Source organism: Trichosurus vulpecula, chromosome 4, assembly GCF_011100635.1.
Source record: "Trichosurus vulpecula isolate mTriVul1 chromosome 4, mTriVul1.pri, whole genome shotgun sequence".
NCBI classification, from domain to species: domain Eukaryota; kingdom Metazoa; phylum Chordata; class Mammalia; order Diprotodontia; family Phalangeridae; genus Trichosurus; species Trichosurus vulpecula.
In genome coordinates this window covers 139,239,508-139,263,533 of record NC_050576.1, presented here as the reverse complement: position 1 = coordinate 139,263,533, position 24,026 = coordinate 139,239,508, and the positions used below count along the sequence as shown (strand labels likewise).

Here is a 24,026-nt window from a genome sequence, read left to right as displayed (position 1 = left end):
AGAACAAGTAAAGCCCAAATGAAGAGATATATGAGAGCATGCTCCTACCTCAATCCTTTGCAGAAGTGAGAGGAATATACATGTGGAATATCGCACATATTTTCAGGTCTTTTTGATATATTGATTAGTTTTGTGGATTTTTTTCTCCTTTTTTAAAAATTTACAATATTATTTGGCTCTCATTGGGGAAAAGGAGAGATATTGGGAGAAATTTTGGTGCTGTAAAAATGGAAGTTTCAAAAAACAGACAAGCTTATTTTGAAGATAAGTGAGATGTTTTATTTTGTTTGGTTTGGTTTTAAAGAAACTACCATGTTTTTGAAGTATTAGTGCCCCCATAAAACAAGATTTGACCAATGTTGCTTCATTTGGAGGCTAAACTTTGCTTGGGATTCCTATAGGCATAGGAATTTGCAAAGCATGATTTTTACTCATGTTCAAACATATGTATTTTTCCTAGGCATAGACCGGAGGATGCCCTTATTCTAGACCCTGACCTGGATCCTGAACGCTTAAAAATTAATGCCTTGTTATTCCTATTCCGTAGCCGTGACTGCATAAGGTAAGATGATATTTATTTGTTGAGTAAACCTACCCAAGGCCTAGCTGTTAGTTCAACTAAGTCAATAGGCAGGATGATTTTATAAATATATCTCCTACCTCATTGCAACTAGGGAAGCTAGCTAGTGCAACAGATAGAGCACGGGGCTTGGAGCTTGGAGTCAGGAAGACCTGAGTTCAAATCTGGCCTCAGATACTTACTAGCAATGCGACCCCGGGCAAGTCACTTGTTTGCCTCAATTTCCCCATTATAAAATGAACTGGAGAAGGAAATGGCAAGGCACTCCAGCACCTTTGCCAACCAAAAGAAAACAAACAAACAAACTCAAATGAGGTCATGAAGTCATTGTTACACAACTAAACAACAACAACCTCACTGCAAAAGCAAGGACACAGATTAAAGATGGTAATTATTAGAAAGAAGTCCATTATGTTTGTCTTTGGGAAAAGTATTATGGTTTTCAGGAGTTGCATTTCACTCATGTCCATTTCAACTTCAGGTTTTTCTTCTCAATAACAGCAGTGAAGTGATAAGTCCATCTATTTAGCCATAATCACACTTAATAGTCTTCAACACTGAGCAGAAGGGTAGAAATTCTGGGGGAATGTAAGGAAGCTCTAATAGTAGGAAGGAGTATATGCTATCTATTGTGTTCAGAAGAATATTCATCCATATCTATTTTTTTCATTAAAAGCTAGGGAGTTCTTTTTGTGTATATCTAAATTTTAAAGGTCAAATCTTATCTGTTCGCACTTCTTGAAATTCCCTGTTTTCATGGAATGAGGATCTTTACTGAATTTTCAGATGATTATTATAGTGAAGGCAAAAGCCGAGTATGGATAGATCCCAACTACTTGTTTGGTTCATGTACCTTCTGCATGAGGAGAATTCTAAAGAACTTGCTCCCAATGGAATTATGATGATGTGTAAAAGAAATGCCTTGGACATATCATGGAGCATGAAAAGACATTCCATAACTTGTTTAGGTCAGCTAACCACAAGGTGAAAGGGAGTCTTGTTGATTGATTTCAGAAGTATTCAAAAAGGTCTATCAGCATCAGTTGAGCAAACTGATGGGATCGCTGAGGCTTAGCAAGTTCTGTGGGAACCACCTACAGAGAAAGGGAAAATATTGATGCATGATGAATTATCAAAATTGCACACACACGCAAGCTTTTCATTGTTGTGTCTAGAAGTAGCAAGATTTCCTTTAGTTTCTTCAAGTTAATAGTACCTAGTGTAGCCTTTGGCCTTTGCAGTAATAGCAAGCTTTCTAGAAGCACTACAAAATAAGATAGGCCTAGGGTCCTGATTTAACAGCAATATCAGCTAGTTAAACTATGATCAGAAAAGGAAATGGGCCAACCATGCAGCAAGAATGAAGGCAAATGAAGTCCTGCATTTGGTACCCATGAAATACAAAATGACCTTGTGAAAGGCCTCCACCTATGTCGGCTAGATTATCTGTAGAGCATCTAGGAAAGCACATAGAAAAGAATGGCACAAAATGAGAAAGCATGAAAGTCTGTATCATTGGAAGGGATCTCCTTGTCAGTAAAATTATAGATCCACTGAAGTCTTAGCCTTCAGGAGGTCAAATATCATATGATGACTCTTCTCATTCTTCTCTAACATTAGGAAAATGAGTGAAGACTCTGTAATTTCTTCAGCACAAAGTGATTCTACCCGTGGTGGCTCACAGAGCAATAAGGTAAGCTTAAACAGTGCTTCTTCCCTTTGTATGCTTTGCTGATTTCTAAATTGTTAATCTGCATTTGAGTATCAAGTTCTATCAAGCTGGTCTTCCCCACATTACTACCTTGTGAGGCTGTAAGAATTGCCTGTAAGTATAAGAAGTTGGTGTCCACTCTGGGAAAGGCTTTCTACTGTTTTAAAAACTAAAAAAAAGTGAAAGGCTACATAATTAAGTAATTCAGATTTTCCTAGTTTTGTGGTCCATTCACCATGTCATTAAGCACTCTACCTTCATTATGAGATCTCCACAACCATCGGTAGAAGTCTATTTCCTGTGTCTGTCCTCAGTAAATAAATTTCCTTGACTTTATTTTTAAAAAGTGTGGGGAGAATCAAGAGGGTAAAATTTTCAATAAGGCTTCTTTGAAATGTTCCAAAAGTCATAAAAAAATCTTCAAACTTTTTCCCCTTAAAATGTTCTATTTTTTAAACATTTTTCCCCTTAAAATGTTCTATTATTTCCCAGGCCTTCACAGCCTTACACATACCAAATATCCTAATTTCATGGGCAAACCAAGTTATATTTTATATTTTATCTTAGCTTTGGATCTGAAGTCAGAAGATTTTGGTTTGAGTTACTGCTCTGACTAGCCATGTGACCTTGGGAAAGTCATTCAGTCTCTCTGAAACCAGTTTTCTCAACTGTAAAATAGAGGGGGTAGAATGGGAACTACCTCAAAGGGTTGTTTTAAGGGAAGTGCTTTATAAACCTTAAAGCTCTATATAAGTATGAATTATTGTAATTGTTTTATGTTCCTAAGCTAATATGTAAAAGGCATGTTTTATTTTTTAAAGTTTTATTTTCAGTTCCAAATTTCCTACCCTTTTCCCACTGCATCGATTGAGAAGGCAAGAAAAATAAAACCCATTAGAAATATGTGTAGCCAAGCAAACCACATGATCACATTAGCCATGTCCAAAAAATATTTGAGGAAGAAAAAGAAAATATGCTTCAATCTGAACTCAAGTCTATCAATGCTCTCTGGAAATGGGTAGCACATTTCATCATGAATCCTTTAGAACTGTGGTTCGTCATTATGTTGATTAGAGTTCCCAAGTCTCTCAAAGTTGTTTATCTTCACAATATTGCTGTTATTGTATAAATTATTCTCTTGGTTCCAATTTTTCTTTGCATCAATTCACACAGGTCTTTCCAGGTCTTTCCTGAAACCTTCCCTTTCACCATTTCATGCAGCACAATAGTATTCCATCACCTTCAGAACTCTTAAAAAGCAGAATTGGCCAAATGGAAAAAAGATGTACAAAAATTCACTGAAGAAAAGAACTCCTTAAAAAGTAGAATTGAGCAAGTGGAAGCTAATGACTCCATGAGACATCAAGAAACAATAAAACAAAATTGAAAGAATAAAAAAAGTAGAAGAAAATGTGAAATATTTCATTGGAAAAACAACTGACGTGGAAAACAGATTGAGGAGAGATAACTTAAGAATTATTAGACTACTGAAAGCCACAATCCAAAAAAGAGCATAGATATCATATTTCAAGAAATTATCAAAGAAAACTGCCTTGATACCCTAGAACCAGGATAACACATGATCTAGCAGCATTCTACATACATCTTACATTAAAGGATTGGAGGACTTGCAATGTGATATTCTATTTTAAGTTGTTTTTCTTCAGTATTTTTTGTGCCTCCTTTACCAAGCTATTGGCTCTTTTTTATGATTTTCTTGCATTAGTCTCATTTTCTGTTCCCATTTTCCCCCTCTACCTCTCTTATTTGATTTTTAAAATCCTTTTTGAGCTCTTCCAGGAATTCTTTTGGGACCTGAGATCAATTCACATATTTCTTTGAGGCTTTGGATGTAGTTGTTTTGACTTTGTTGTTTTCTTCTGAGTTTGTGTTTTGATCTTTCCTATAACCACAGTGACTTTCTATTGGTCAGATTCTTTGTTGCTGTCATTGTTGTTGTTACTTTTTTTCCAGCCTATTTCTTGACTTTTAACTTTATGTTAAAAGTTGGGCTCTGCTCCTGGGGTGAAGGAGCACTACCACAAGCTTCAAGTTTTTCATGCTGCTGTTTTCGGAGCTAGTTCTTGGGGTCTGTAAGTTTTTAGTTCTTCCAAGCCCTCCAATTCGAGAGGACAGGAGGCTGAGTGAGATGGTGGCAATCAAGGCTTAAGTTAGAAGCATAGTGGTGAGTCTAGAAGTGATGAGCTTATCCTGGGAGGGGCATCTTGTTCTGTGGAGCTGAAATCATGCTGGGTAGCAGGTACAAAGCAGAATGAGAGTATCAGGAAGAAGGAGGCTGATAATCTCAAAGGCTAAAGAGGGGTCAAGAAGGATGTACACCCTGGTGCAAGCTCTCATCACCTTATGTCTAGACTACTACAGCAACTTTTGGTTAGTCTTTCTCCCTCATGTTGCCCCCACTTCAGTCCACCCTCCTCTCATATATCAAATTGTTCCTCCCAAAGTACAGATCTGACCATGCCATTGAACTCTAGTAGCTCCTATAACTTCTAGGATCAAATATAAATCCTCTTCTTGGAATTCAAATCATAGATGGTTTTCTCAAAGAATTTAGCTACAAAAGGAAGGAGAGATGTGGTATAATAGCAGGGATGGATGTGTGAAATGCGAGAGTTTTGAGGATGAAGGAGACATGAGGATGTTTGTAGGCAGTAGGGAAGCAGCCAGGGAAAATGAAGATAGGTGAAAGTGTGGAGGACAAAAGGGGTAATCTGCTAGAAAAGACAGGATGGAATTGGATCATTTGTACATGAAAAGGAGTTTTCCCTGGCAAGGAAAAAGGGGGGCAACCTCTTCATATCAGAAAAGGGTGAAGAAGGAAATAGTGGCAGAAGGTTTCTAAGTGATATGAGATAAAGAGAAGAGAAGAGGAACTCTCCTTAAATAAAGCCTCAATTTTTCAGTGAAATATGAGGTGGGTTTTCAGTTGAGAGGGTAGGTAAAGAGGAATCAAAAGGATGTTTAAGGAAAAATGAAAAATTTTGAAAGAGTTACTGTGGTAAGACAGTGACTCAATTAGGAATGTGTAAAAGGACTTCTGTGTCGTAGAAAGGGCCCCTCTGAGATTGTAACAAATTTGTAATGTGCCCATTTAGCAAGGTTTCTTGATTTTCTACAACTTCATTCAACCACACAGGAGTAGGAGCAAAGGCAGTGGATGGTGAGAATAATCCAAGGCTGAGGCTTGACAAGGCATGATTAGTGACCAGAGGGTAAGGGACTCAAGAGAAGATGACAGTGTACAGTTGAACTAGTTCACCAAGGCTTCAAGATGGGAAAGGGAGGAGAGTTGTAGCCAGTGCAGGGATTCAATGCAGTGCCTGAGAAATGAGTAGTGGAAGTACCGAAGGTCATAGTGAGGACAAATAATAGAGAGTGGGACTGAAGGCAGGAAGAGGTGAAATGAGAACAGATTGTGATTAGATAAGTGAATTTCAGAGTTCATGAATATGGAAGTGGAATAGTTGTAAGAGATGACAAAATCCAGGGCATGACCATTTCTTGGTGTAGCTTAAGTGGGGTGGATGAAGAGTAGGTCATCGTAGATGAGTAAATTGAGGAAATGGGAGGCTAGGGTTATTTGAAGGAGTTAGAGTTCCCTGGATAAGAGTGAAAATTAATGAGGAAAGACTTTTAGTCAGTCACTGAACTCATTGAGGAAAGAAGGTGAATGTTTCCTAGGGGTTGGTAGATAATAGCTACCAGAATTTAGAGTGGGGGTAAACACTAATTAAGCAAACCTCTAAGTAGAAGAAGTTACTGAGTGATAGTGACATAGGGAAAATCTTGAAGTAGAAATGAGGAGCAAGAAGAATTCCAATTCCCCCACCTTAAACAGTGAGTCTCAGAGGTTATGAGTAAAAGTTCAACCAGTGGGAGAGAAGGCTTTATCATCAGGAAGGATCCAGGTCTCAGTAAAAGTCAGAAGATGAAGGAAGTAAGAAAGGAAAAGTTTTAATAAGAAAACAAGTCTGTTACCTCTGTATAGGCATTCCAGAGAGCACTGTGGAAGGAGTTAGGTACCTATGGAGTGGAATATTGTGGAAGCTGAGTTGAGGGAGAAGAGATTAAGGAAGCAAAGGGGGACAGAAAATGAGATTTGAACTAGAGGGGTTCAGAATGGGATGGAGAGAATATAACAGGATAGTAGTTTGTTAAACATTGAGAAATGAGTTCAAGTCAGAGACAAGATGGCAGAATGAAAGCATGCATTACACTGAGTTACTCTCCAAAAATTTCTCCAAACATCTAGAAAATGCACCACATCAAAAACTGATGTGGAAATCCAGAAAGTCATAGTGAATCTTCTGTTTGGTACAGGCCAGCATAGGGATAGAGACAAGACATCTGCAGACACTGGGGTTGGGGTTAGGGTAAGTGCAAGACAACCAAAACCCAGGAAAAGGGCAAAAGGAGGTATCAGACCCAAACACAGCACCACCAGACCCATACCAAGGAACTTAGATCGGAACAGATACATGTTGTCAGGGACCTATTACTTAGATACACTGTGCTAAATGCTGGGGAAACAAATAAGAAAAAGAAAGAAAGTCTCAAGGAACTTACAATCTAAAAGAGGAAGACAATAAAAAAGAGGAAACCGGGGGTGGGGAGGAGATACCTGAGGGTACTCATTGCAGGGTTGAGACCAAGCAGAGCTGCAGATGCAAAGTGAAGACTTATGGCCAAACTTTCCAAAGGATTAATGTCCAACTATTTAGGGAACTCAGAAGTTGGATTTCCCAGCTATTTCTTTTCTCCTCTTCAAGGGTCACCTTGCCTTTTTTTAAAACATGCATCTAAAAAATTTAAAGAGATTTCATGCTTAGTTTGAAATTAGGAGGTATAAATGGTCCAGATCGCTCCAGCAACTTCTTTGCCTAGTTCCAACAATCTTCCAATCTCCAATATCCCTCTACCCATCAATAGCCATTTCTTCCACCAGCAGTTTCTCCACTCTCCTTTTCTTCTCTGGCTCCTCTCCTGAAAACTGGATTGGCTACTGATTCCTGTTCTGATTGTTCCCACCTATTCCCTGTACCAGCAGCCTCACTCTGGTTTCTCCTGCCACATGCAGCCACAATTGTCTCAGAAGCCTGTAGCTGCCCAGTGCCCTCTAACTGCCATGTTAATCATCGTCTTAATGTAGAAAACAATGTCAGGACCCAGGCATGCTGTTTCTGTCCCAGTGGCTGCTTTGTTTTCTTTTCCCCTCTTTGAAAAAAATTAAAGTCCTGGGCCCATCACTTACATGACATTACTACATTTAAGTTCTATCCTTTCCCACTGAAAAGCATATTTTTCCCCCTCTCATTTTAGGGAAGTAAATCAAGTATACATGAAGCTGAAACTAAAGGTAGGAATGAAATAACCACTATCCTTAAAAAAAAATTCCTTTTACAACTGAGGGAAAGGGAGTGGGGGAGCTGGGATGTGTGAGGTGGGGTGGAGTTTGCCACCAGGTGAAAATGATTTGAAAATATTTTCTTAGTAATAATAATTGACATTCACATAGCACTTTAAAGTTTACAAAATGCTTTACATACATTATGGTGGCTAAGTGGTACAGTGGATAGGGTACTAGGTCTGCAGTCAGAAAGGCCTGAGTTCAAATCTGACCTCAGATACTTACTAGCTGTGTGACCTTGGGCAAGTCACTTAACATCAATTTACCTCAATTTCCTCAATTGTAAAAATAGTACCTATTTCCGAAGGTTGTTTGTGGGAATCAAATGAGTTAATATTTGAAAAGTACATGGAACATAGTAGGCACTATATAAATGCTAGCTATCATCATCATCATCATCTCCTTTGAATTTAACAATAGCCTTGCAAGGCAGCTAGCTCCTATAAGTATCATTGTTCCCATTTTACGTATAAGGAAACTGAGGCTGAGAGAGGTTAAGTGATTTGTCTCTCCATAGTTACCCAACTAGTAAGTATAAAAGGAAGGATCTAAACCCAGCTTTCTCTTGATTCTAGGTCCAATATCCCTTCTTGTTTACCTTGATGCCAGTAATGATGAGGAGAACTATGTAGTATTACCTATTCCATCATGCAATGTAACCATGCAGAAATTTCTAGAGTTGTACTGTATTTGCATATGCTGTTTCTGGAAAATCAAACCGAACCTGAAATAGTACTACTCTTTTTTTTCTCAATCCCTCCCCTCCACACCAATACTTTAATCAACAAGCTTTTATTAAGTACCTACTATATGCCAGGCACTGTGCCTAGGTCCTGGGGATATAAAGACAAATAGAAATGAGAAATGAGTTCAAGTCAGAGACAAGATAGCAGAGGGAAAGCACGCATTACACTGAGTTACTCCCCAAAAATTTGGAGAGTAACTCAAACGGCTTACATTCTGGTGGAAAAGGTGACGTGCAACAGATATGCTTTTTTTCCAAAACATACATAAAACTAATAAAAGGTAACCTTGGCGATGGAGGAAGATTACTAGGAGCAGTGGGGAGAGAGGGGAGGATGAGGAAAGGCTTCATGCAGAATGTGGTACTTGAGGTAAGTCTTGAAGGAAATTTGGCATTCCAAGAGGTAGAGGTAAGAAGGAAGTATATTTTGGACATAGTAGATACAGTCACTGAAAAGAGCATGGAGATAGAAGATATCTCATGTGAGGATTAGTAAGAAGGCTAATATGGCTAGACTACAGAGTTATTGAAGAGGAGTAATATGTAATACTGAAAAGGGGACTGGATTTTGGAAAACTTTAAGTGCCCCCAAAAAGGGGCAAAAGGAAGCCACTGAAGTTTCTTAAGTGAGGGTGGGGTGAGCAGGGTGACATGATCAGAACTGAATTTTAGGCAAGTCACTTTGACAGTTGTAGGAAGGATGGCTAGGATTAGGGAGAAACTTGAGGCAGGGAGAACCATTATGAGGATATTAAAATAATCTAGGCAAGAGCTCATGAGAACTTGAAATTGGGTGATCACTATGTGAATAAAGATAAAAGGATATATGTGAAAGGTGTGGAAGGCAGAAGCAACAGGATTTGGTAACTGGAGACAAGGATGAAAATATTCTTAATGGCCAGGGCTAATGCACATATGTTGTGGTATCTGTAATGCACAGGTATTTGTAATAGGATCAATGACTTGTTTTCAAGTTTCTCATCTTTTTATACTCTAAACTGAGTGCTAAGACCCCAAATGAACTGATCAGTTATTCTACTGGGGTTCTTTGGCTCCTTTTTACTCACCTCTAATAGAAAAATTCCAGGGCAAAGAATGCAAGATATCTAGCTTTGGTTTTCCAGTTACCTTCTTTCTCCTTCTAAATTAGATAAAGTTTAAGGTCCTAAACATTGCAATAACCATGGCAATCTGTTAGGTCAGTCAACAGGAGAGCATTCAGGTGGTACAAAAGGAGAGACAATTGCAGGGCAAAAAAATGACACAGATATATTACCAAGTACCCTCTTAAACGAACTCCCACCACCAGTCCTGGTCACTGCTCATGAGGATGGACATCTTCGACTATGGAACATGGAGGTAAGGTTATAATATAGCATTTGTTTATGATGGGAATCATTTGGGGCAGAAACAAGGAATAATAGGCCATGTTTTATAACTCTTCCATTAGGCATTTATCAGGACTGCTCAGGTAGGCCAGAGTGCTCTAGTGTTCCCCCAATTTTTTCTTTAAAGACATCTGATACCTAGCATCTAGATATTGGACATAGAACATTTCATAGAATGAAATACACCCTTCCCCACCCCCCATAAGTCTCCCAGATAAACGGATAACTGAAAAACAATGTTCATCAAACGCACGATACTAATGGATCTATGATCTCACTGATTGTAGGTATTACTTCCAATGAAGCAGATTGAAACCTTTACATGTCTGCCCATAATTTATCATCATAACCATCTTCCTGTTAATTTACCATGGTGGGTGGGGAGTCCAATGGACCTTCTTCAAGCACTCTTGACATACGAAAGATACTAATGGAGAATTCATGTTGGCCATCTGTTGTCATCTGCTCTCATGATATGAACAGCCTACATCCTTTTTCATGTATGCATTTCTTTGATGACAGCCTTTATATTACATCTTCTTTTTAGTTTCTTGTTTTATAATCCACTAATGCCTACCATGAGCCATTCCATTGCCCTTTGGATGATCTTCAATTTCAATTATTCAAAGACCCGTTGTGCATTTAAACTGTATGTCCAAGATACACATGTGTATACCAGCATATATGTGTGTGCATGTATATATACACACACACATGTATATACACATATGTGTATATATGCACATATATACATACTCACTGATAAAAGGGTTCTATAGGCAGTCCATTTAACTGCAAGTTGATATGCTTAAAGCACATCTGACCATGTCACTCCCTTGCTCCAGAATCCCATGTTTCTTTCTATTACTTCAAATCAAAGTCACTCTCCTCTGTTTAGCATTTAAAGTCATTCCCACTCTGATTTCAACTTACCCTCAATAAGATTATTGCACATTACTTACCTTCACAGACTCTACAATCCAGCTAAACTGGCCTACTTGCTTTTCTCTGTGCAAAACATTTTATTTCTTACCTCCATGCCTTTGCACAATGCTTTGTACGTTGCCCTTCTCACCTCCACTTTTCAGAATTCCTAGTTTACTTTAGGATTCAACTCAAGGGTGCCTCCTACTGGATGACTTTTTTATTCTCTTCATTTGCTAATGCTTTTCCACATCACATTTTACATTGTATATATATTTGCATGTATATAGCACATGTTTTCTCTAATAAAACGTAAACTCCTTGTGGCAAGGACTGTTTTGTGTTTATAACCCCAGAAGCTACAAACAGTGCTGTGTGTGTGTGTGTATATATATATATATATGTGTGTGTGTGTGTGTATATGTGTGTGTGTGTATGTATGTGTGTATGTGTATATATATATATATACACATAGTATGTCCTTAAGAAAATGGAACAGTGCTATATGGAACAGTGAGATAGATATACACATATATACATACAAATATGTACATATATATATATACATATATGTATTTGTGTGTATATGCTTAAGATATGCTTGCTGAATGAATACATAGTATCCCTTTCCCTGGATGGCCTTCCCTTACCCTGATGGAGAGAGATGCTGAGATTTAACATGCAGTGATGACAAGAAGTAAGGGCAGACACACAGTGGAAGCCAGGAATGCCACATTCAAGGTCAAAATTCGAGGAGATCACTAAGATAGTACTGATGATAGCAGGTGTTTTTTAGCTGGGGTGAGCTACTGAGTTCACTTGCCCTTTCCTCTGAGATGAACTAGCTTCAGTTAGAAGATGTTGGAGATGCCTGTAGCAACGAGACAGCCAGATAAGACTAAAATATAGTATTGGACATGGAATTTGCTCACTCGCAAGTTCATTTGGATCTCACGTTCATTTCCCACGCTGTAAGCCCTAGGTCCAGAATTCTTCCAGGGTTTCTGCCTCTTCTACAGGTGAATCAAGTATTAAGTAGGCACTCCTTGCCCCTGGAAAGGAAGAAGCAATGGTTAACTAAATAAATTCAAATAATACATTCCCATGGGTTGGAGCAATTCTGTACAGTGTGGGGGACTTCCTAGACTGAGGAAGAAGGGTGGGTTTACAATGATTTTATAGATATTTTATTATTTTGTTATACATTGGTTCCTTCTTATGTACTATTTGCCTATCAATTCTATGCTTAAAAAAACTAATATTGCATATAATATTGGAACATGAATTTAGCCCATGACTATATAAATCCATAAATCCACACACCCCTTGACAATTAGTTAATGCTACCCCACAGAAAGACTTAGAGCTAAAGAACCTGACAATCCTTTCAGATTATTTGAACCCCAATAAGATCCAAAGCCTGAATTAATCATCCAAACTACTTTGCTGTACTCTAAAAATGCTCTTTCTGTGTCAGCAACTTCAAAGACCAGATAAGATTGACAAGGAGTATCTTTCCTGTTGGTGACAGGATGTCTGCAACCAGAACAGTGGGATTTCTCTTATCTTGATGTTCTGGGGACATTTGCATCTTGTGATCATAAACTCTAAGTGACACTACCTTGTCAATTGTCTTGTTCAACTAAGAACTTCCTTTCTTATGATATGGAAATCATAAACCAGAGTTGGGATTATTACTTAAACCTTGTCTTTCTTCTTTCAGTCAATCAGAAGTTTGCTTCTGATTCCATGATCATGTATCTGCTAGCTTTAAGGGAACAAACTATATGAATTTATATATCACCTAGCCTGTTTGTCTCCTTTAACCAAACTTTCAGGTCGACAGAATAGATGGTCTCTAGTTCTGAAAAACATACAGAGTATGGCACTTAATCAACACTTCATCCTAGTGGGGCATATACAAACCATAAGGGTGAGCATGGGGCTTCCCAAGAACCAGATCCTTTGAGATGAACAGGTTTGGCAAGTGACTATCAATGATACCCAGTGGTTAAACAATTAGTATAATAGTCTGAACAGGCATTGTTACTTCATTTGTTTTTTCCTCTGTGGGTAGTTAAGTCAAACTTAGAATAATTATGGATCTCAGGAGATACTGCAATGTTCCACAGAGGTTCCCAAAGTGGGTGATACTGCCCTCTGGAGGATGCTGGAACAATGGGGGGGGGAAGCATTAGTAGCCTTGGAGTAACCAGGAGGAGATTTATTGAATAAAAATAAGGGGTCTGTGGAAGCATAAGGAAAGAAGAGAAGAGAAGAAAATTTTGGAAAGCCATTCGTACATGTTTCAAATGTTGTGTAACAGAGTTAAAGGCATAGTGATTACATTATTTTCCAAGTAAACACAAAACACAAGTTACAATAGATCAGTAGTCAAGTCTGCCGAAAGATCTTAAGAAGTATATATTGGCAGGTGAGCGTGTTATACATTGTTGGGAAGTCCAGAATATGTGTGTGTAATGATTTGTTTACAATATGATATTATACAGTTACGTGATGTAATACTGTGTCATCAAAATTTCAATGCAAGAAAAAACCCCACAAATTTACAATAAATTATTAAATTTAAGATGCATCATTTTTTAAAAAAATATTTTATAATTTTTGAAATGATGCAAATTTCAAAAAATGTTAAAAGGTTAAAGAAAGTAGATTTCCAGGGAGGCACTGAGTATTTTTTTAAAGGGGACAGTAAGCCAAATAAGTTTGGGAACTTCTATTCTAGGATATGATACAACCAGCACAATGTTATCTACAAAGAAAAGCAGCCAGAGGACTTCACCATCTATAGGGAATTCCTATTCAACTTGAATTTTGTACTAGATCGCCTCCATGATAGTGGTTAACATTTTGGCCAGCACCTTCTTATTTTGTGCCTCAGTTGATATCAGTGATCTGAAAGTCATCAAGCAAAATTTTCTCAGTTGTTATATCTTTCAAAGAATCTTACATAATTTTGGCACATGCATGGGAGACACATTATTGAAAGAGAATTTTTTAAGGCATCATTTTACATTACTAAATCAAGCATCTTTTTATATCATGGTGGGACCTAATAGTCTCTATTTCATGTAGTCAGTTATGTATCAGTAATGATGGGGTCAATTATGGACACTTAGATGTGAAAACCTTATCAAGGAATGCTTTCTTATTAAGGAATATCCATTCTTTCAGCAAGTAAAGCAATATATGTATACGTTACTCTCAAAAATTTTTCTATAGATAGAAAAGTGAGAATGTATGTTCTCTTGACAGACTTTCTCTGATAATGGTCAAGGTTTCTTCCCCATATTTTTGGTATTTTTGTAAATATTGAAAATTTATCTCTCAATTCCTTCAAAATTGTATCACCTCTATCACAGAACCCCTTTGTATATTTGATCTACTTCTGGTTTTTCTTCCCACTTTTCTCTTTTTCAATGCTACTGATGTTAGAATTTAAATATAGTCTTTACTGTCTTTGATAATAAAAATAGTTTTTTACAATAATATTTGCAGATCATTTCCATCTTTTGTGAATTTGTTGTCCTTCAATTTCATCCTTAAATACCTACCAGATGATACTGTTTGAGTATTCTGCAAAATTTTCTTTAAATTATCCCCCCTCCTCTGTTTCTCGAGGTCTTTAGAAGCAATATTGCTCATAATAATCTGTTCTCTTTCTCTATAAAAATTTACAAAGGAGTTTATTTTCTAAACCAGCTTTTTACTCTTGCCTGCCATTCTCACTAGCAAGTAAGCCAAATTTGCTAAGGCTAAATTTTTAGGCTCTTTTGTTCTCCTCAATATAGAAAGTGGTTTACATTGGTTAAACTTCTGTAGGAATTCTTGTAATCAATGTCAATCTTCTTAACAATTTCCAATTTTTCTGTGCCAATAACTTTTTGGATGGATAGTCAAGCCTGTACTCTATTCAGTTAGGACTCAAGGAAAGACTCAAATCTTCAAGGCTACAGCAATGTCAAACTTGGCAAGACTGATTCTGATGTGATGCCTCCAATTTTTTTTTTTTGCATGAACTAAGTGTAATTAAAAACCTACCAATCCAATGTCATTAAGGCTTAGAGAAACAAGAAGAGTGCACATGAAATAGGAATTTCTGAGCAAAAAAGAAAGGTCTGCCAGTCTTAAGGAAGACTATCAGGGCCAAAGTGAGCCTCTTATCATGTTACACATCCAGAAAGACTTGTCTTGGGTGCAGAGCCAGAGCAACACAAAGAATTGCTAATTCAGGGACCTTGGGGGATTATATTTCCAATGGCCAAACAAAAAAGTAGGAGTTGTCCCTCAAGTGAAAAAATATTCCAGAATAGGTGGTTACAAAAGAAGGCATGACCAGTATATGCCCATGAAAAAAATGGTCCTTAGTGTAATGGATATGGCCATAGTGGGAATATTTTGAATTTCAGTGGTTCACATACCTTTATCTTAGCTTATGTTGCTGTAGCTTCCTCAAACACTATATTATATGAGCCCTGGAGCTGATCCAAGATTCCACTCTGGAGATAGGTAACTCAGAGTCTAAAAGAATCTTAGCACCTACAGCAGAGTTTCAGTAAAGTAAGTATGGATCCACTTCCTCTGTACCACAACTATGACTGTCCAGTTAATCTCTTGCTAGATACTTCACTCCACTGTATCTGGATTAATGTCCTAAAAAAGCATCGACATCAGTGCTCATCAGTGCATGAGTATGTTCAGAAACCACGGAGAGTCATCTGACCATCACAATCACCATCAAGGTCCCCATTTCTTTTTACATTCCTAAGTAGGGAGAATTGTTCACATGGTAGTGTTGACTACCATGCATTGAATGAGTTATCAATTTCCCTTAATCTCTGATATGTGAACAAGAAGTTCAGGAGGATAAAAATCTATAATTAGCTGAACTTTGCCAAGGGCTTATGATATATTTTAAATCACAGTTTGAGATGAATGGAAGATAACCATTCACACTCAATATGAACACTTCAAATAAGATATCCCACTTTGATGGGCAACAGGTAGACAATGATTTGACACCTGATTAACAAAGAAGCAAGAGAACTCCTGGACCATTCTGTAATTGCCTACTTAGACAAGATCCTAATTTTTCCATAGAAGCAACAAGATCCTATAGCCAAGGAGTAGGAGATGTTAACTCCCTCACTAAGACTTCTACTGGAAAGCAGAAAATGTCCCTTTTATTAAAAGACAGTACTATTTTCAGTAGTTTTAGAACCAAATGACCTCCACATGGATATATAGCATAAGATATTAATAGCTGACATTGATACAGTTATTTTAAGGTTTACAAAGTGTTTTATATACATCATCTCATTTGATCTTAACAACCCTGGAAAGAAGCTACTATAGTTTTTGTTATCCCTTTTTTATAGACAAGGAAACTGACCCTGAGTGAAACTAAGACAGTGTCAGAGGCAAGATGGAAACTCGGGACTTTTCCCTGATTTCAAGTCTTATTCTTTCCATTATGTAACACTGTCACATGGATGCCCAAGAAGTACAAGATTAGATCTTGCCTTTAGGAGTCAAGGCCTTGAAGCATTCTCTAGGATTTTGCAGTATCATTCAGCAGAACAAGTAAAAGGAGAGAAGGCAGTTGGAAGTAAACCAGGATTCAAGAGTAGAGAACAGAATTCGGTTGGACTGGTGAAATATAAGATCAAGACTGGGAAAATAGGGAAGTAAGGCCAGAGCCTGAGAAAATGTTGTAGGATGGAGATCAAAAAGAGAATGATGTATTTAGGAAGAATGAAGCATAGGGAAAAATAAACTGATAGAAAGCTGCTATCAAATAAAGGAATTTTAGAATTCCCTCTTCACCCCTATCACTTAAAATCCCTCATTTCCTTCAATAATCAGTTCAAATGCCACCATTTACATGAAGTCTTTCCTCATCTCCAGCCCCAGCTGCTAGGGCACATCCCAAAATCACCTATTTTGTGCAATCCATATATATACATATATGTATGTATGTATGTATGTATGTATATTATTTCCATCAATAGAATGTAAGGTCCTTGAGGACCTTATCTTTGTATCTGAAGCACCTAGCAGTTTCTGCCACATAGTTGGTCTTTAATTCTTGTTGATTGATTGATCACTGAAATGGAACATTTGTGGGTGGTAATAAGATCAAAGGTGTGACCAATTCTCTGTGTGGCCGTGGTAGAGAGAAGCAATAGGTCATGGGAGTTAAAGAAATTAAGGAACTGGGAGGTCATGGTGTTTGAAGTGATATGAACATATTTACTGAAGTCCCAAATGTGACAAAAGGGATAGGATGGGAGGAGAGGAAAACTGGACTATTTATTAACTTGAAAAAGGAAAGAAAATTATCTGGAAACAAGATAGTTTACCACTAAGATCTGAATGGGGCGATGTATTTGGATGGAGCGAATCTCAAAAGAGGAGTAACAGCCACAGGGTGAAGATATTTGAATAGCATTGAAGGGCAAGGAGTATGTGTCCTCCTGGCCCAGTGTATTGGAGTCACGAAAAAGGGTACATATTGTATTGGGGAGTTTGGTCAGTGATAGAATACTTTCTAGGGGCAGCCAAACATATTAGAGTCTCTCACTGAAGCATTTGGAAAGAGTGTTTCCTGAGTTTAAGGAGACAATCAGTTTTGCCTGCTCATTTCAATTTCTTCATTTGATGCCAAATGCCTTTCTAAATGAGTGATTATGTGGTAACCCTATGTCCTCTCTAGGGAGGGGAACAAGATTTACATGTCCAATAGAGATTTACTAAAGGATATTATTTACAGAAGACTGGAGATGGGAATGGGATACTATAGGCCTTCAAATCTGTATCCAGACTGGAGTGATAATATGGCAATTCCCCAAGTTGCAGTGGTATGGTGGTTCTAAAGATGGCTTCCCAGACTTTTTATATAACAAAATTCCTAACTTTGATGTGTGTTAGAGAAGTACCTCCTTTTTCAGGGTTACAGGATGGTGAGTAGTGAAAAAGAAGGCATTATCAACTACCTCTCCTTACAGATCTATGACTGTAGGGCTCTGAGTGTAGTAAATGGAATGTTCCTTGATTTACCAAAGGTTAGCTAATATGTGTGTGTGTGTATGTGCGTGTGTGTAGACAGTCTCATCTATTATGCCAGGTAATATGGAGATATTTGAGTCCAGGTCATTATAAATCAATTAATAAGCATTTATTAAATGTTCACTATGTTCTCAGGACTATGCTATATCAATAAATGAAACTATTCCTACTCACAAGGAACTTGCATTCTTGGAGAAGACAAGAAGAATATACATTTACACATTTTACACACACACACACACACACACACACACATAATAACTATAAAGAGAACAAAAACAAATAAACACAATATAGTTAAATAGAAGGTAGTTTAAGATGGAAGGAGCTAGCAGTTTAGGGGACCAGGCAAGGCTTCATGTAGAACATTGTATTTGAACTGAGTCTTGAAGAAAAGAGAGAGAGTCTATGAGGCAGAGCTGAGGAGACAATATACTCCGGGAAAAGGTGCAGGTATGGGAGAGGGAATGTCATGTGGGAGGAACAGAGAAAAGGCCAGGTTGGCTGAATGAAGAGTATAGAAGAGGAAGTAACATACAAGCAGACAGGAAAGATTTGGGAAGTCTTGAAATGTTGAACTGATAAGTTTATATTTGATTCTAGAGACAATAGGAAGCCATTAGAGTTTAGTGACTAAGGGAATGACATGGTTAGATTTGCACTAAAGGAAAATCACTTTGACAGCAGTATGGAGGATGACCAAAAATGGAGAGAAAACATATGAGGCAGAGAAACCAATTAGGAAGCTATTGCAAATAATCTAGGCAATAATAGGTGGTAAGGGTCTCAACTAAGGTGATAGCTGTATGAAAAAAGGGGTCAGATGCAAGAGATGTTATGGAGGTTGATATTGCAAGATTTTGGCAACTGACCGTGGGCAAGGGAGGGTGAGGAGTTGATACTAATACCAAGGTTTTAGGGATAAAAGTTAAAAATAAGGGATAATTATCACTTATGGAATCCATGCCAATTATCTGGCAAGTGCCAAGAGAATGGCCTTGAGTTGTTCTTTCAAGTTAGGAATTAAAGGCCTTACAGAAGTGTTTATTTTTAATGGGATTTTATGTATGAAATATTAAATTACATTCCATAGGGGAGAGGGGATCAACTTCCCAGACTCAAAGATCTTAATATGGTATTAACAGCCTTACTTATTAATAAAGCTATATACATAAATGTGTGTATATATATGTTTATATATATATACATGAAATATACACACATATAATGAGAAAGAATAGTATTTGCAGTTATAGCATTTTAGAAAGCAGTAAGATTTACTTACATACATAATACAAAATGGAACAGTACTGCCAAGTCCTGACATTAAAGGAAACATTGTAGAAGTTAGTTTTGCTGGCCCTACCACACCAGGTTTCTATGAGTGCAAAAATATGGAAGGTGTGAAAGGGAAAGGTCTAACACAGAAATTTGTTCACAATAGAACAGAAGTTTCAGAAGACACAAGAAAAGGGAAAGCAGAACAGCAAAGGGCATGGAAAGGTTGTTGTTGTTGTTGTTGCTGTGTTTGTCCTTAGTTTTTGAAGAGGACCATGACATCAGGGAGATGATGACAGGAATTGCAGTTGACTTTGATTTGAGTGAGAGAAGGCTGTGCAAGGTCACCAGCCTCACTTTCTCCTCCAGAGCCATCTGGGTCCAGTGGCCTGATATTCATCAGGATGACTGGAGATGGCCCCGGATGCATTGGGAAACCCTGGCCCTTTTAGGCTAAAGTCTTCTCAGCTTTGAGTGAGGTAATGCCCATTCAGTCAATAGGCCTCTTTAAGAAGTTAATCAAGGGATAGCCCCATTAATCAAAACTCAAAAACAAAAAATTAAACTGTGAGGGGAAGATCCTCAGGATTCCTGGCCAAAAGAGAAACAGTTACTATTTAGTATTTACATTCTCTCTGGGCTAGGAGGGTAGGGATCTATTGTCCAATCTTTGCGCTCCAGAGTGAATCTAGCCAGTAAACCCAAAGTTAAGGAGGCAGCCTGCAACCATCGAAATGTACCTACATGGGAAGGTTATGGCTGAGGTGAATGGGAATGAGAGATGATTAGTAGGAGCAGGAGAAGGAAGTTTTCCCCTGGGCAACCTTCAACTCTGAATTGCACAAATTCAGAGAGGTGAGTATTTGCTAGCTGTAGGAAAGACTGTCACACTCTTCCTAATATTAAAGGTAGCTATGTCCTGGGACACAGCTAGATAAATAGTCAGAACAGTGATTATCATTTGACAATCCCTTCTTTTTTTCCCCCTGGATAAAAGTCTTTTCTCTGTTCTTTAAAAGTTTCTAAAAAGTTTATCTTTTTCTTTATTTGGCTTCTAAACCTTAAATTATCAATGTGATTAACCATTGTATTGTAAATGTATGTGTGTTGTTGCTTAAATGCAGCAAACAGGAGAGAGGGGTGTGTGTGTGACTAATTTTCTAGTGCAAAGAGAAAACTTATAAAAACTTATACCTGGATCTTTCAAGGACAGCAGTTCCTAATCTTTCTTTTTTTCATCACTAACAAATTTTGTCAATCATGTGAAATCTATAGACAGCTCCTCAGAATAATGTTTTTAAATGTGCAAAATAAAATTCATAGGATTACAAAAGAAATCAATTATATATTTAATTCAATTTTATTTTATTCTCTGTTCCAAATTTTCTCCCTCCCTTCTTTCCATCCCCAACCCATTCAGAAGACAAGAAAAGCAAAACACGTCACAAACATACATAGTTAAGCAAAACAAATCCCCATATTAGCTATGTCTAAAAAATAAAAAGGAAATATGCTTCAATCTGTATTCTAACATCAGCTCTCTTATCTGTTGGTGTTTTATCTGTGTATGTTTCATCATGAGTCCTTTAAAACTATGATTGGTTCCACTGTGTTGATCAAAATTGCTGTCTTTCAAAACTGTGTATCTTTACACTGTTGTCTTTATAATAAATTGTTCTGTTCACTTCACTTAGCATCAGTTCATACAAGACTTCTCAGGTTTCTCTGAAACCATCTTGTTTATTTCTTTTTTTCCTATCCTATTTTTCATTTTTTTGCATTGAATAATATTTTATTTTATTCCCAATTACATGTAAAGATAGTTTTCCACCTTCATTTTTGTAAGATTTTGAGTTCCAAATTTTTCTCTCTCCCTCCGTTCCTTCCCCCCTCCCCCTGACAGCAAGTAATCTGATATAGGTCATACATGTATAATCATGTTAAACATATTTCCACATTAGCCATCTTGTGAAAGAAGAATCAGAATAAAAAGGGAAAACCATGAGAAGGAAAAAAATTTAAAAAGTGAAAATAGTATGCTTCAATCTGCATTCAGACTCCATAGTTTCTCTGGATCTGAACAGCATTTTTCATTATGAGTCTTTTGGAATCATCTTGAATCAGTCTTACTGAGAAGAGCTAAGTTTATCATAGGTGATCATTGCACAATATTGTCATTACTAGGTACAATGTTCTCCTGGTTCTGCTCACTTCACTTAGCATCAGTTCATGTAAATCTTCCCAGGTTTTTCTGAAATCTACCTGCATATCATTTCTTATGGAACAATAGTATTCCATTACATTCATTTGCCACAACTTGTTCAGCCATTCCCCAATTGATGGGAATCCCCTCAATTTCCAGTTCTCTGCCACCACAAAAAGAGCTGTTATAAATATTTTTGTACATGTGGATCCATTTCTCTTTTTATGATCTCTTTGGGATACAGATCTGGTAAGTACAGTTTGATTGCCTTTTGAGCACAGTTCCAAATTACTCTCCAGAATGGTTGGATCTGTTCACAACTCCACCAACAATGTGTTGGTGTCCCAATTTTCCCACATCCTCTCCAACATTTACCATTTTCCTTTTCTGTTGTATTAGCCAATATGATAGGTATGAGGTAGTACCTCACAGTTGTTTTAATTTGCATTTCTCTAATCAATAGTAATTTAGTGCACTTTCTCATATGACTATAGATAGCTTTGATTTCTTCATCTGAAAACTGCCTGTTCATATACTTTGACCATTTATCAATTGGGGAATGACTTATATTTTTATAAATTTGACTCAGTTCTCTATATATTTGAGAAAGGAGGCCTTTATCAGAAACACTGGATGTAAAAACTGTTTCCCAGTTTTCTGGTTTCTGGCTAACTTTGGTTACATTGGTTTTGTTTCTGCAAAACCTTTTTAATTTAATGTAATCAAAATTACCATTTTGTATTTCATAATGTTCTCTGTCTCTTGTTTGGTCATGAATTCTTCTCTTCTTCGTAGATCTGACAGGTAAATTATTCCTTGCTCTCCTAATTTGTTTCTGGTATTTAAATAATGTATCCTTAATACTATTACTTAATAGTATTAATTAATAATAATATTAATACTTAATAATATTCCATCACATTCCTAGGTACCCTCATAGTTTTCATTCTTTGCCATCATAAAAAGAGCTGCAATATATATTTGTGGCCATGTGAAACTTTTTCTTCTTTCCTGGATCTCTTTGAGGTACATACTTAGTAGTTAGTATCTCTGAATCAAAGGAGGATATGCATAGTTTAAGAATTTTGGGAGCATTATTCTAAGTTGTATTCCAGAATGGCTGGACAAATTCACCAACAATGTATTAATATTCCTATTTTCCAATAGCCCCTCCAGCATTTGTCATTTTTCTTTTTTGTCAACTCTGTCAATCTGATTAGTGTTAAGTATTATTTCAGATTTCATTCTGAATTTTTCATTCAAAATTATTTCATTAATTTCTCTAATTATTAGTAACAGCATTTTTTTTCCTGTCACTATTGATATTGTGGATTTCTTCCTTTGAAAACTGTCTTCTTAGGCTTTAACCATTAATTAATTTGCCAGTGGTTCTAATTGTTATAAATTTCACTCAGTTCCCTATATATCTGAAAAATGAGACCTTTATCAGAGAAGCTTTCTACAAAGATTCTGCTCCACTCCACCCCCAATTTCCTGCTTCCCTTCTAATTTTATCTTCATTGGTTTTGTTTGTGCAAAAAAGTTTTAGTTTTATGTAATCAGAATAGTCCAGTTTACCTCCTGTGAATCTCTCTAGTTCTTATTTGGTCATGAACTTTTCCCCAATCCATAGATCTGAGAGGTGAATTCCTTCATGCCCCTCTAATTTGTTTATGATTTCACCTCTTACCTCCAAATCATGTATCCTTTTGGAACTCGTTTTGGTAGACAACTTTGTTATATCTAGTTTATTCCAGAATCTGATAATATTTAAATAGTTATCGAAATATTTTTTTAAAGTTCATGATCCTCAGGTTAAGAACTCTAGTTTTAGGCAATGGGACAGACAGTGCTGTAAACAACTAGGCTAATATTCGAAATGCATCCTTTGCCATTTTCCTTCCCTTTTTCACTGGCCTGATTCTAAGGGAAAATCCCTCCCAGAGGTGGAAAAGCCAAAGGACTGTCTGGAGATAAGAGACATCCCCAAAAGAAGATATATCCCTGGCCACACAAGAGCAGGGACAAGAGAGAGAAAGAGATACAACTGTGTTCAACTCAGACAGTATAGCACCACTCTACCACATCATTGCTAGCTAGCTAACTAAATATACACAATTGTTATAATAAACAAAGATTATCTTCTAGGTATCTTATTTAAAATTAGAAATTTAACTTCAAATTTAAGACTTTGTAGGAAGAGAATAATAGCAAAGCTCTTGTTTGTATTATTCTTCATGCAGGGGAAATTACTAAAGGATATGTTACCTTTCACAAAACACTCTGCAATTTCTCTGACTACACTGTACACCGATGTCTGTGCCAGAGTGCTGCTTGCAGGGAACATGGGTAAGAGATCATTCTGTTCTGGGGTTTCCCTCACACACCTACCCATGGGCATCATGATAGCTTATGTGTCAGAAAATTGGTCACAAAAATAATCTCGTCAAATATACCAAGACAATGGCAAGATTAAGAGGTTGCTTGCTCTAGTGCTAGACATAGAGTATAGGATTGAGCATCGGAAGATTGTAATTTTATTCCTACTTCTTGTATTGACTCTATAATCTCAGGCAAACTGTTCTCTGTCTTCCCATCTGTACAATAAGGCTATTGCTACTTTCCAACCACCCACATTGTTGTGAAGAGTGCAAATTGCCATCACTCCCTTAGCATAAAA

At 37.2% G+C, this 24,026-nt stretch overlaps 1 protein-coding gene across 2 annotated transcripts in view; it reads left to right on the top strand.

Moving 5' to 3' along the window:
- The window catches only part of WDR64 (WD repeat domain 64), a 169,766-nt gene that overhangs the window by 125,908 nt on the left and 19,832 nt on the right, over positions 1–24,026 (top strand). The window contains exons 17-21 of one of the 2 annotated variants that reach the window (XM_036757403.1): positions 461–562; positions 2,201–2,273; positions 7,632–7,668; positions 9,663–9,823; positions 23,590–23,695. In XM_036757403.1, the coding sequence (XP_036613298.1) occupies positions 461–562; positions 2,201–2,273; positions 7,632–7,668; positions 9,663–9,823; positions 23,590–23,695 (479 nt within the window). The remainder of the gene's footprint in view (positions 1–460; positions 563–2,200; positions 2,274–7,631; positions 7,669–9,662; positions 9,824–23,589; positions 23,696–24,026) is intronic. The other variant, XM_036757404.1, reaches the window with a different exon arrangement.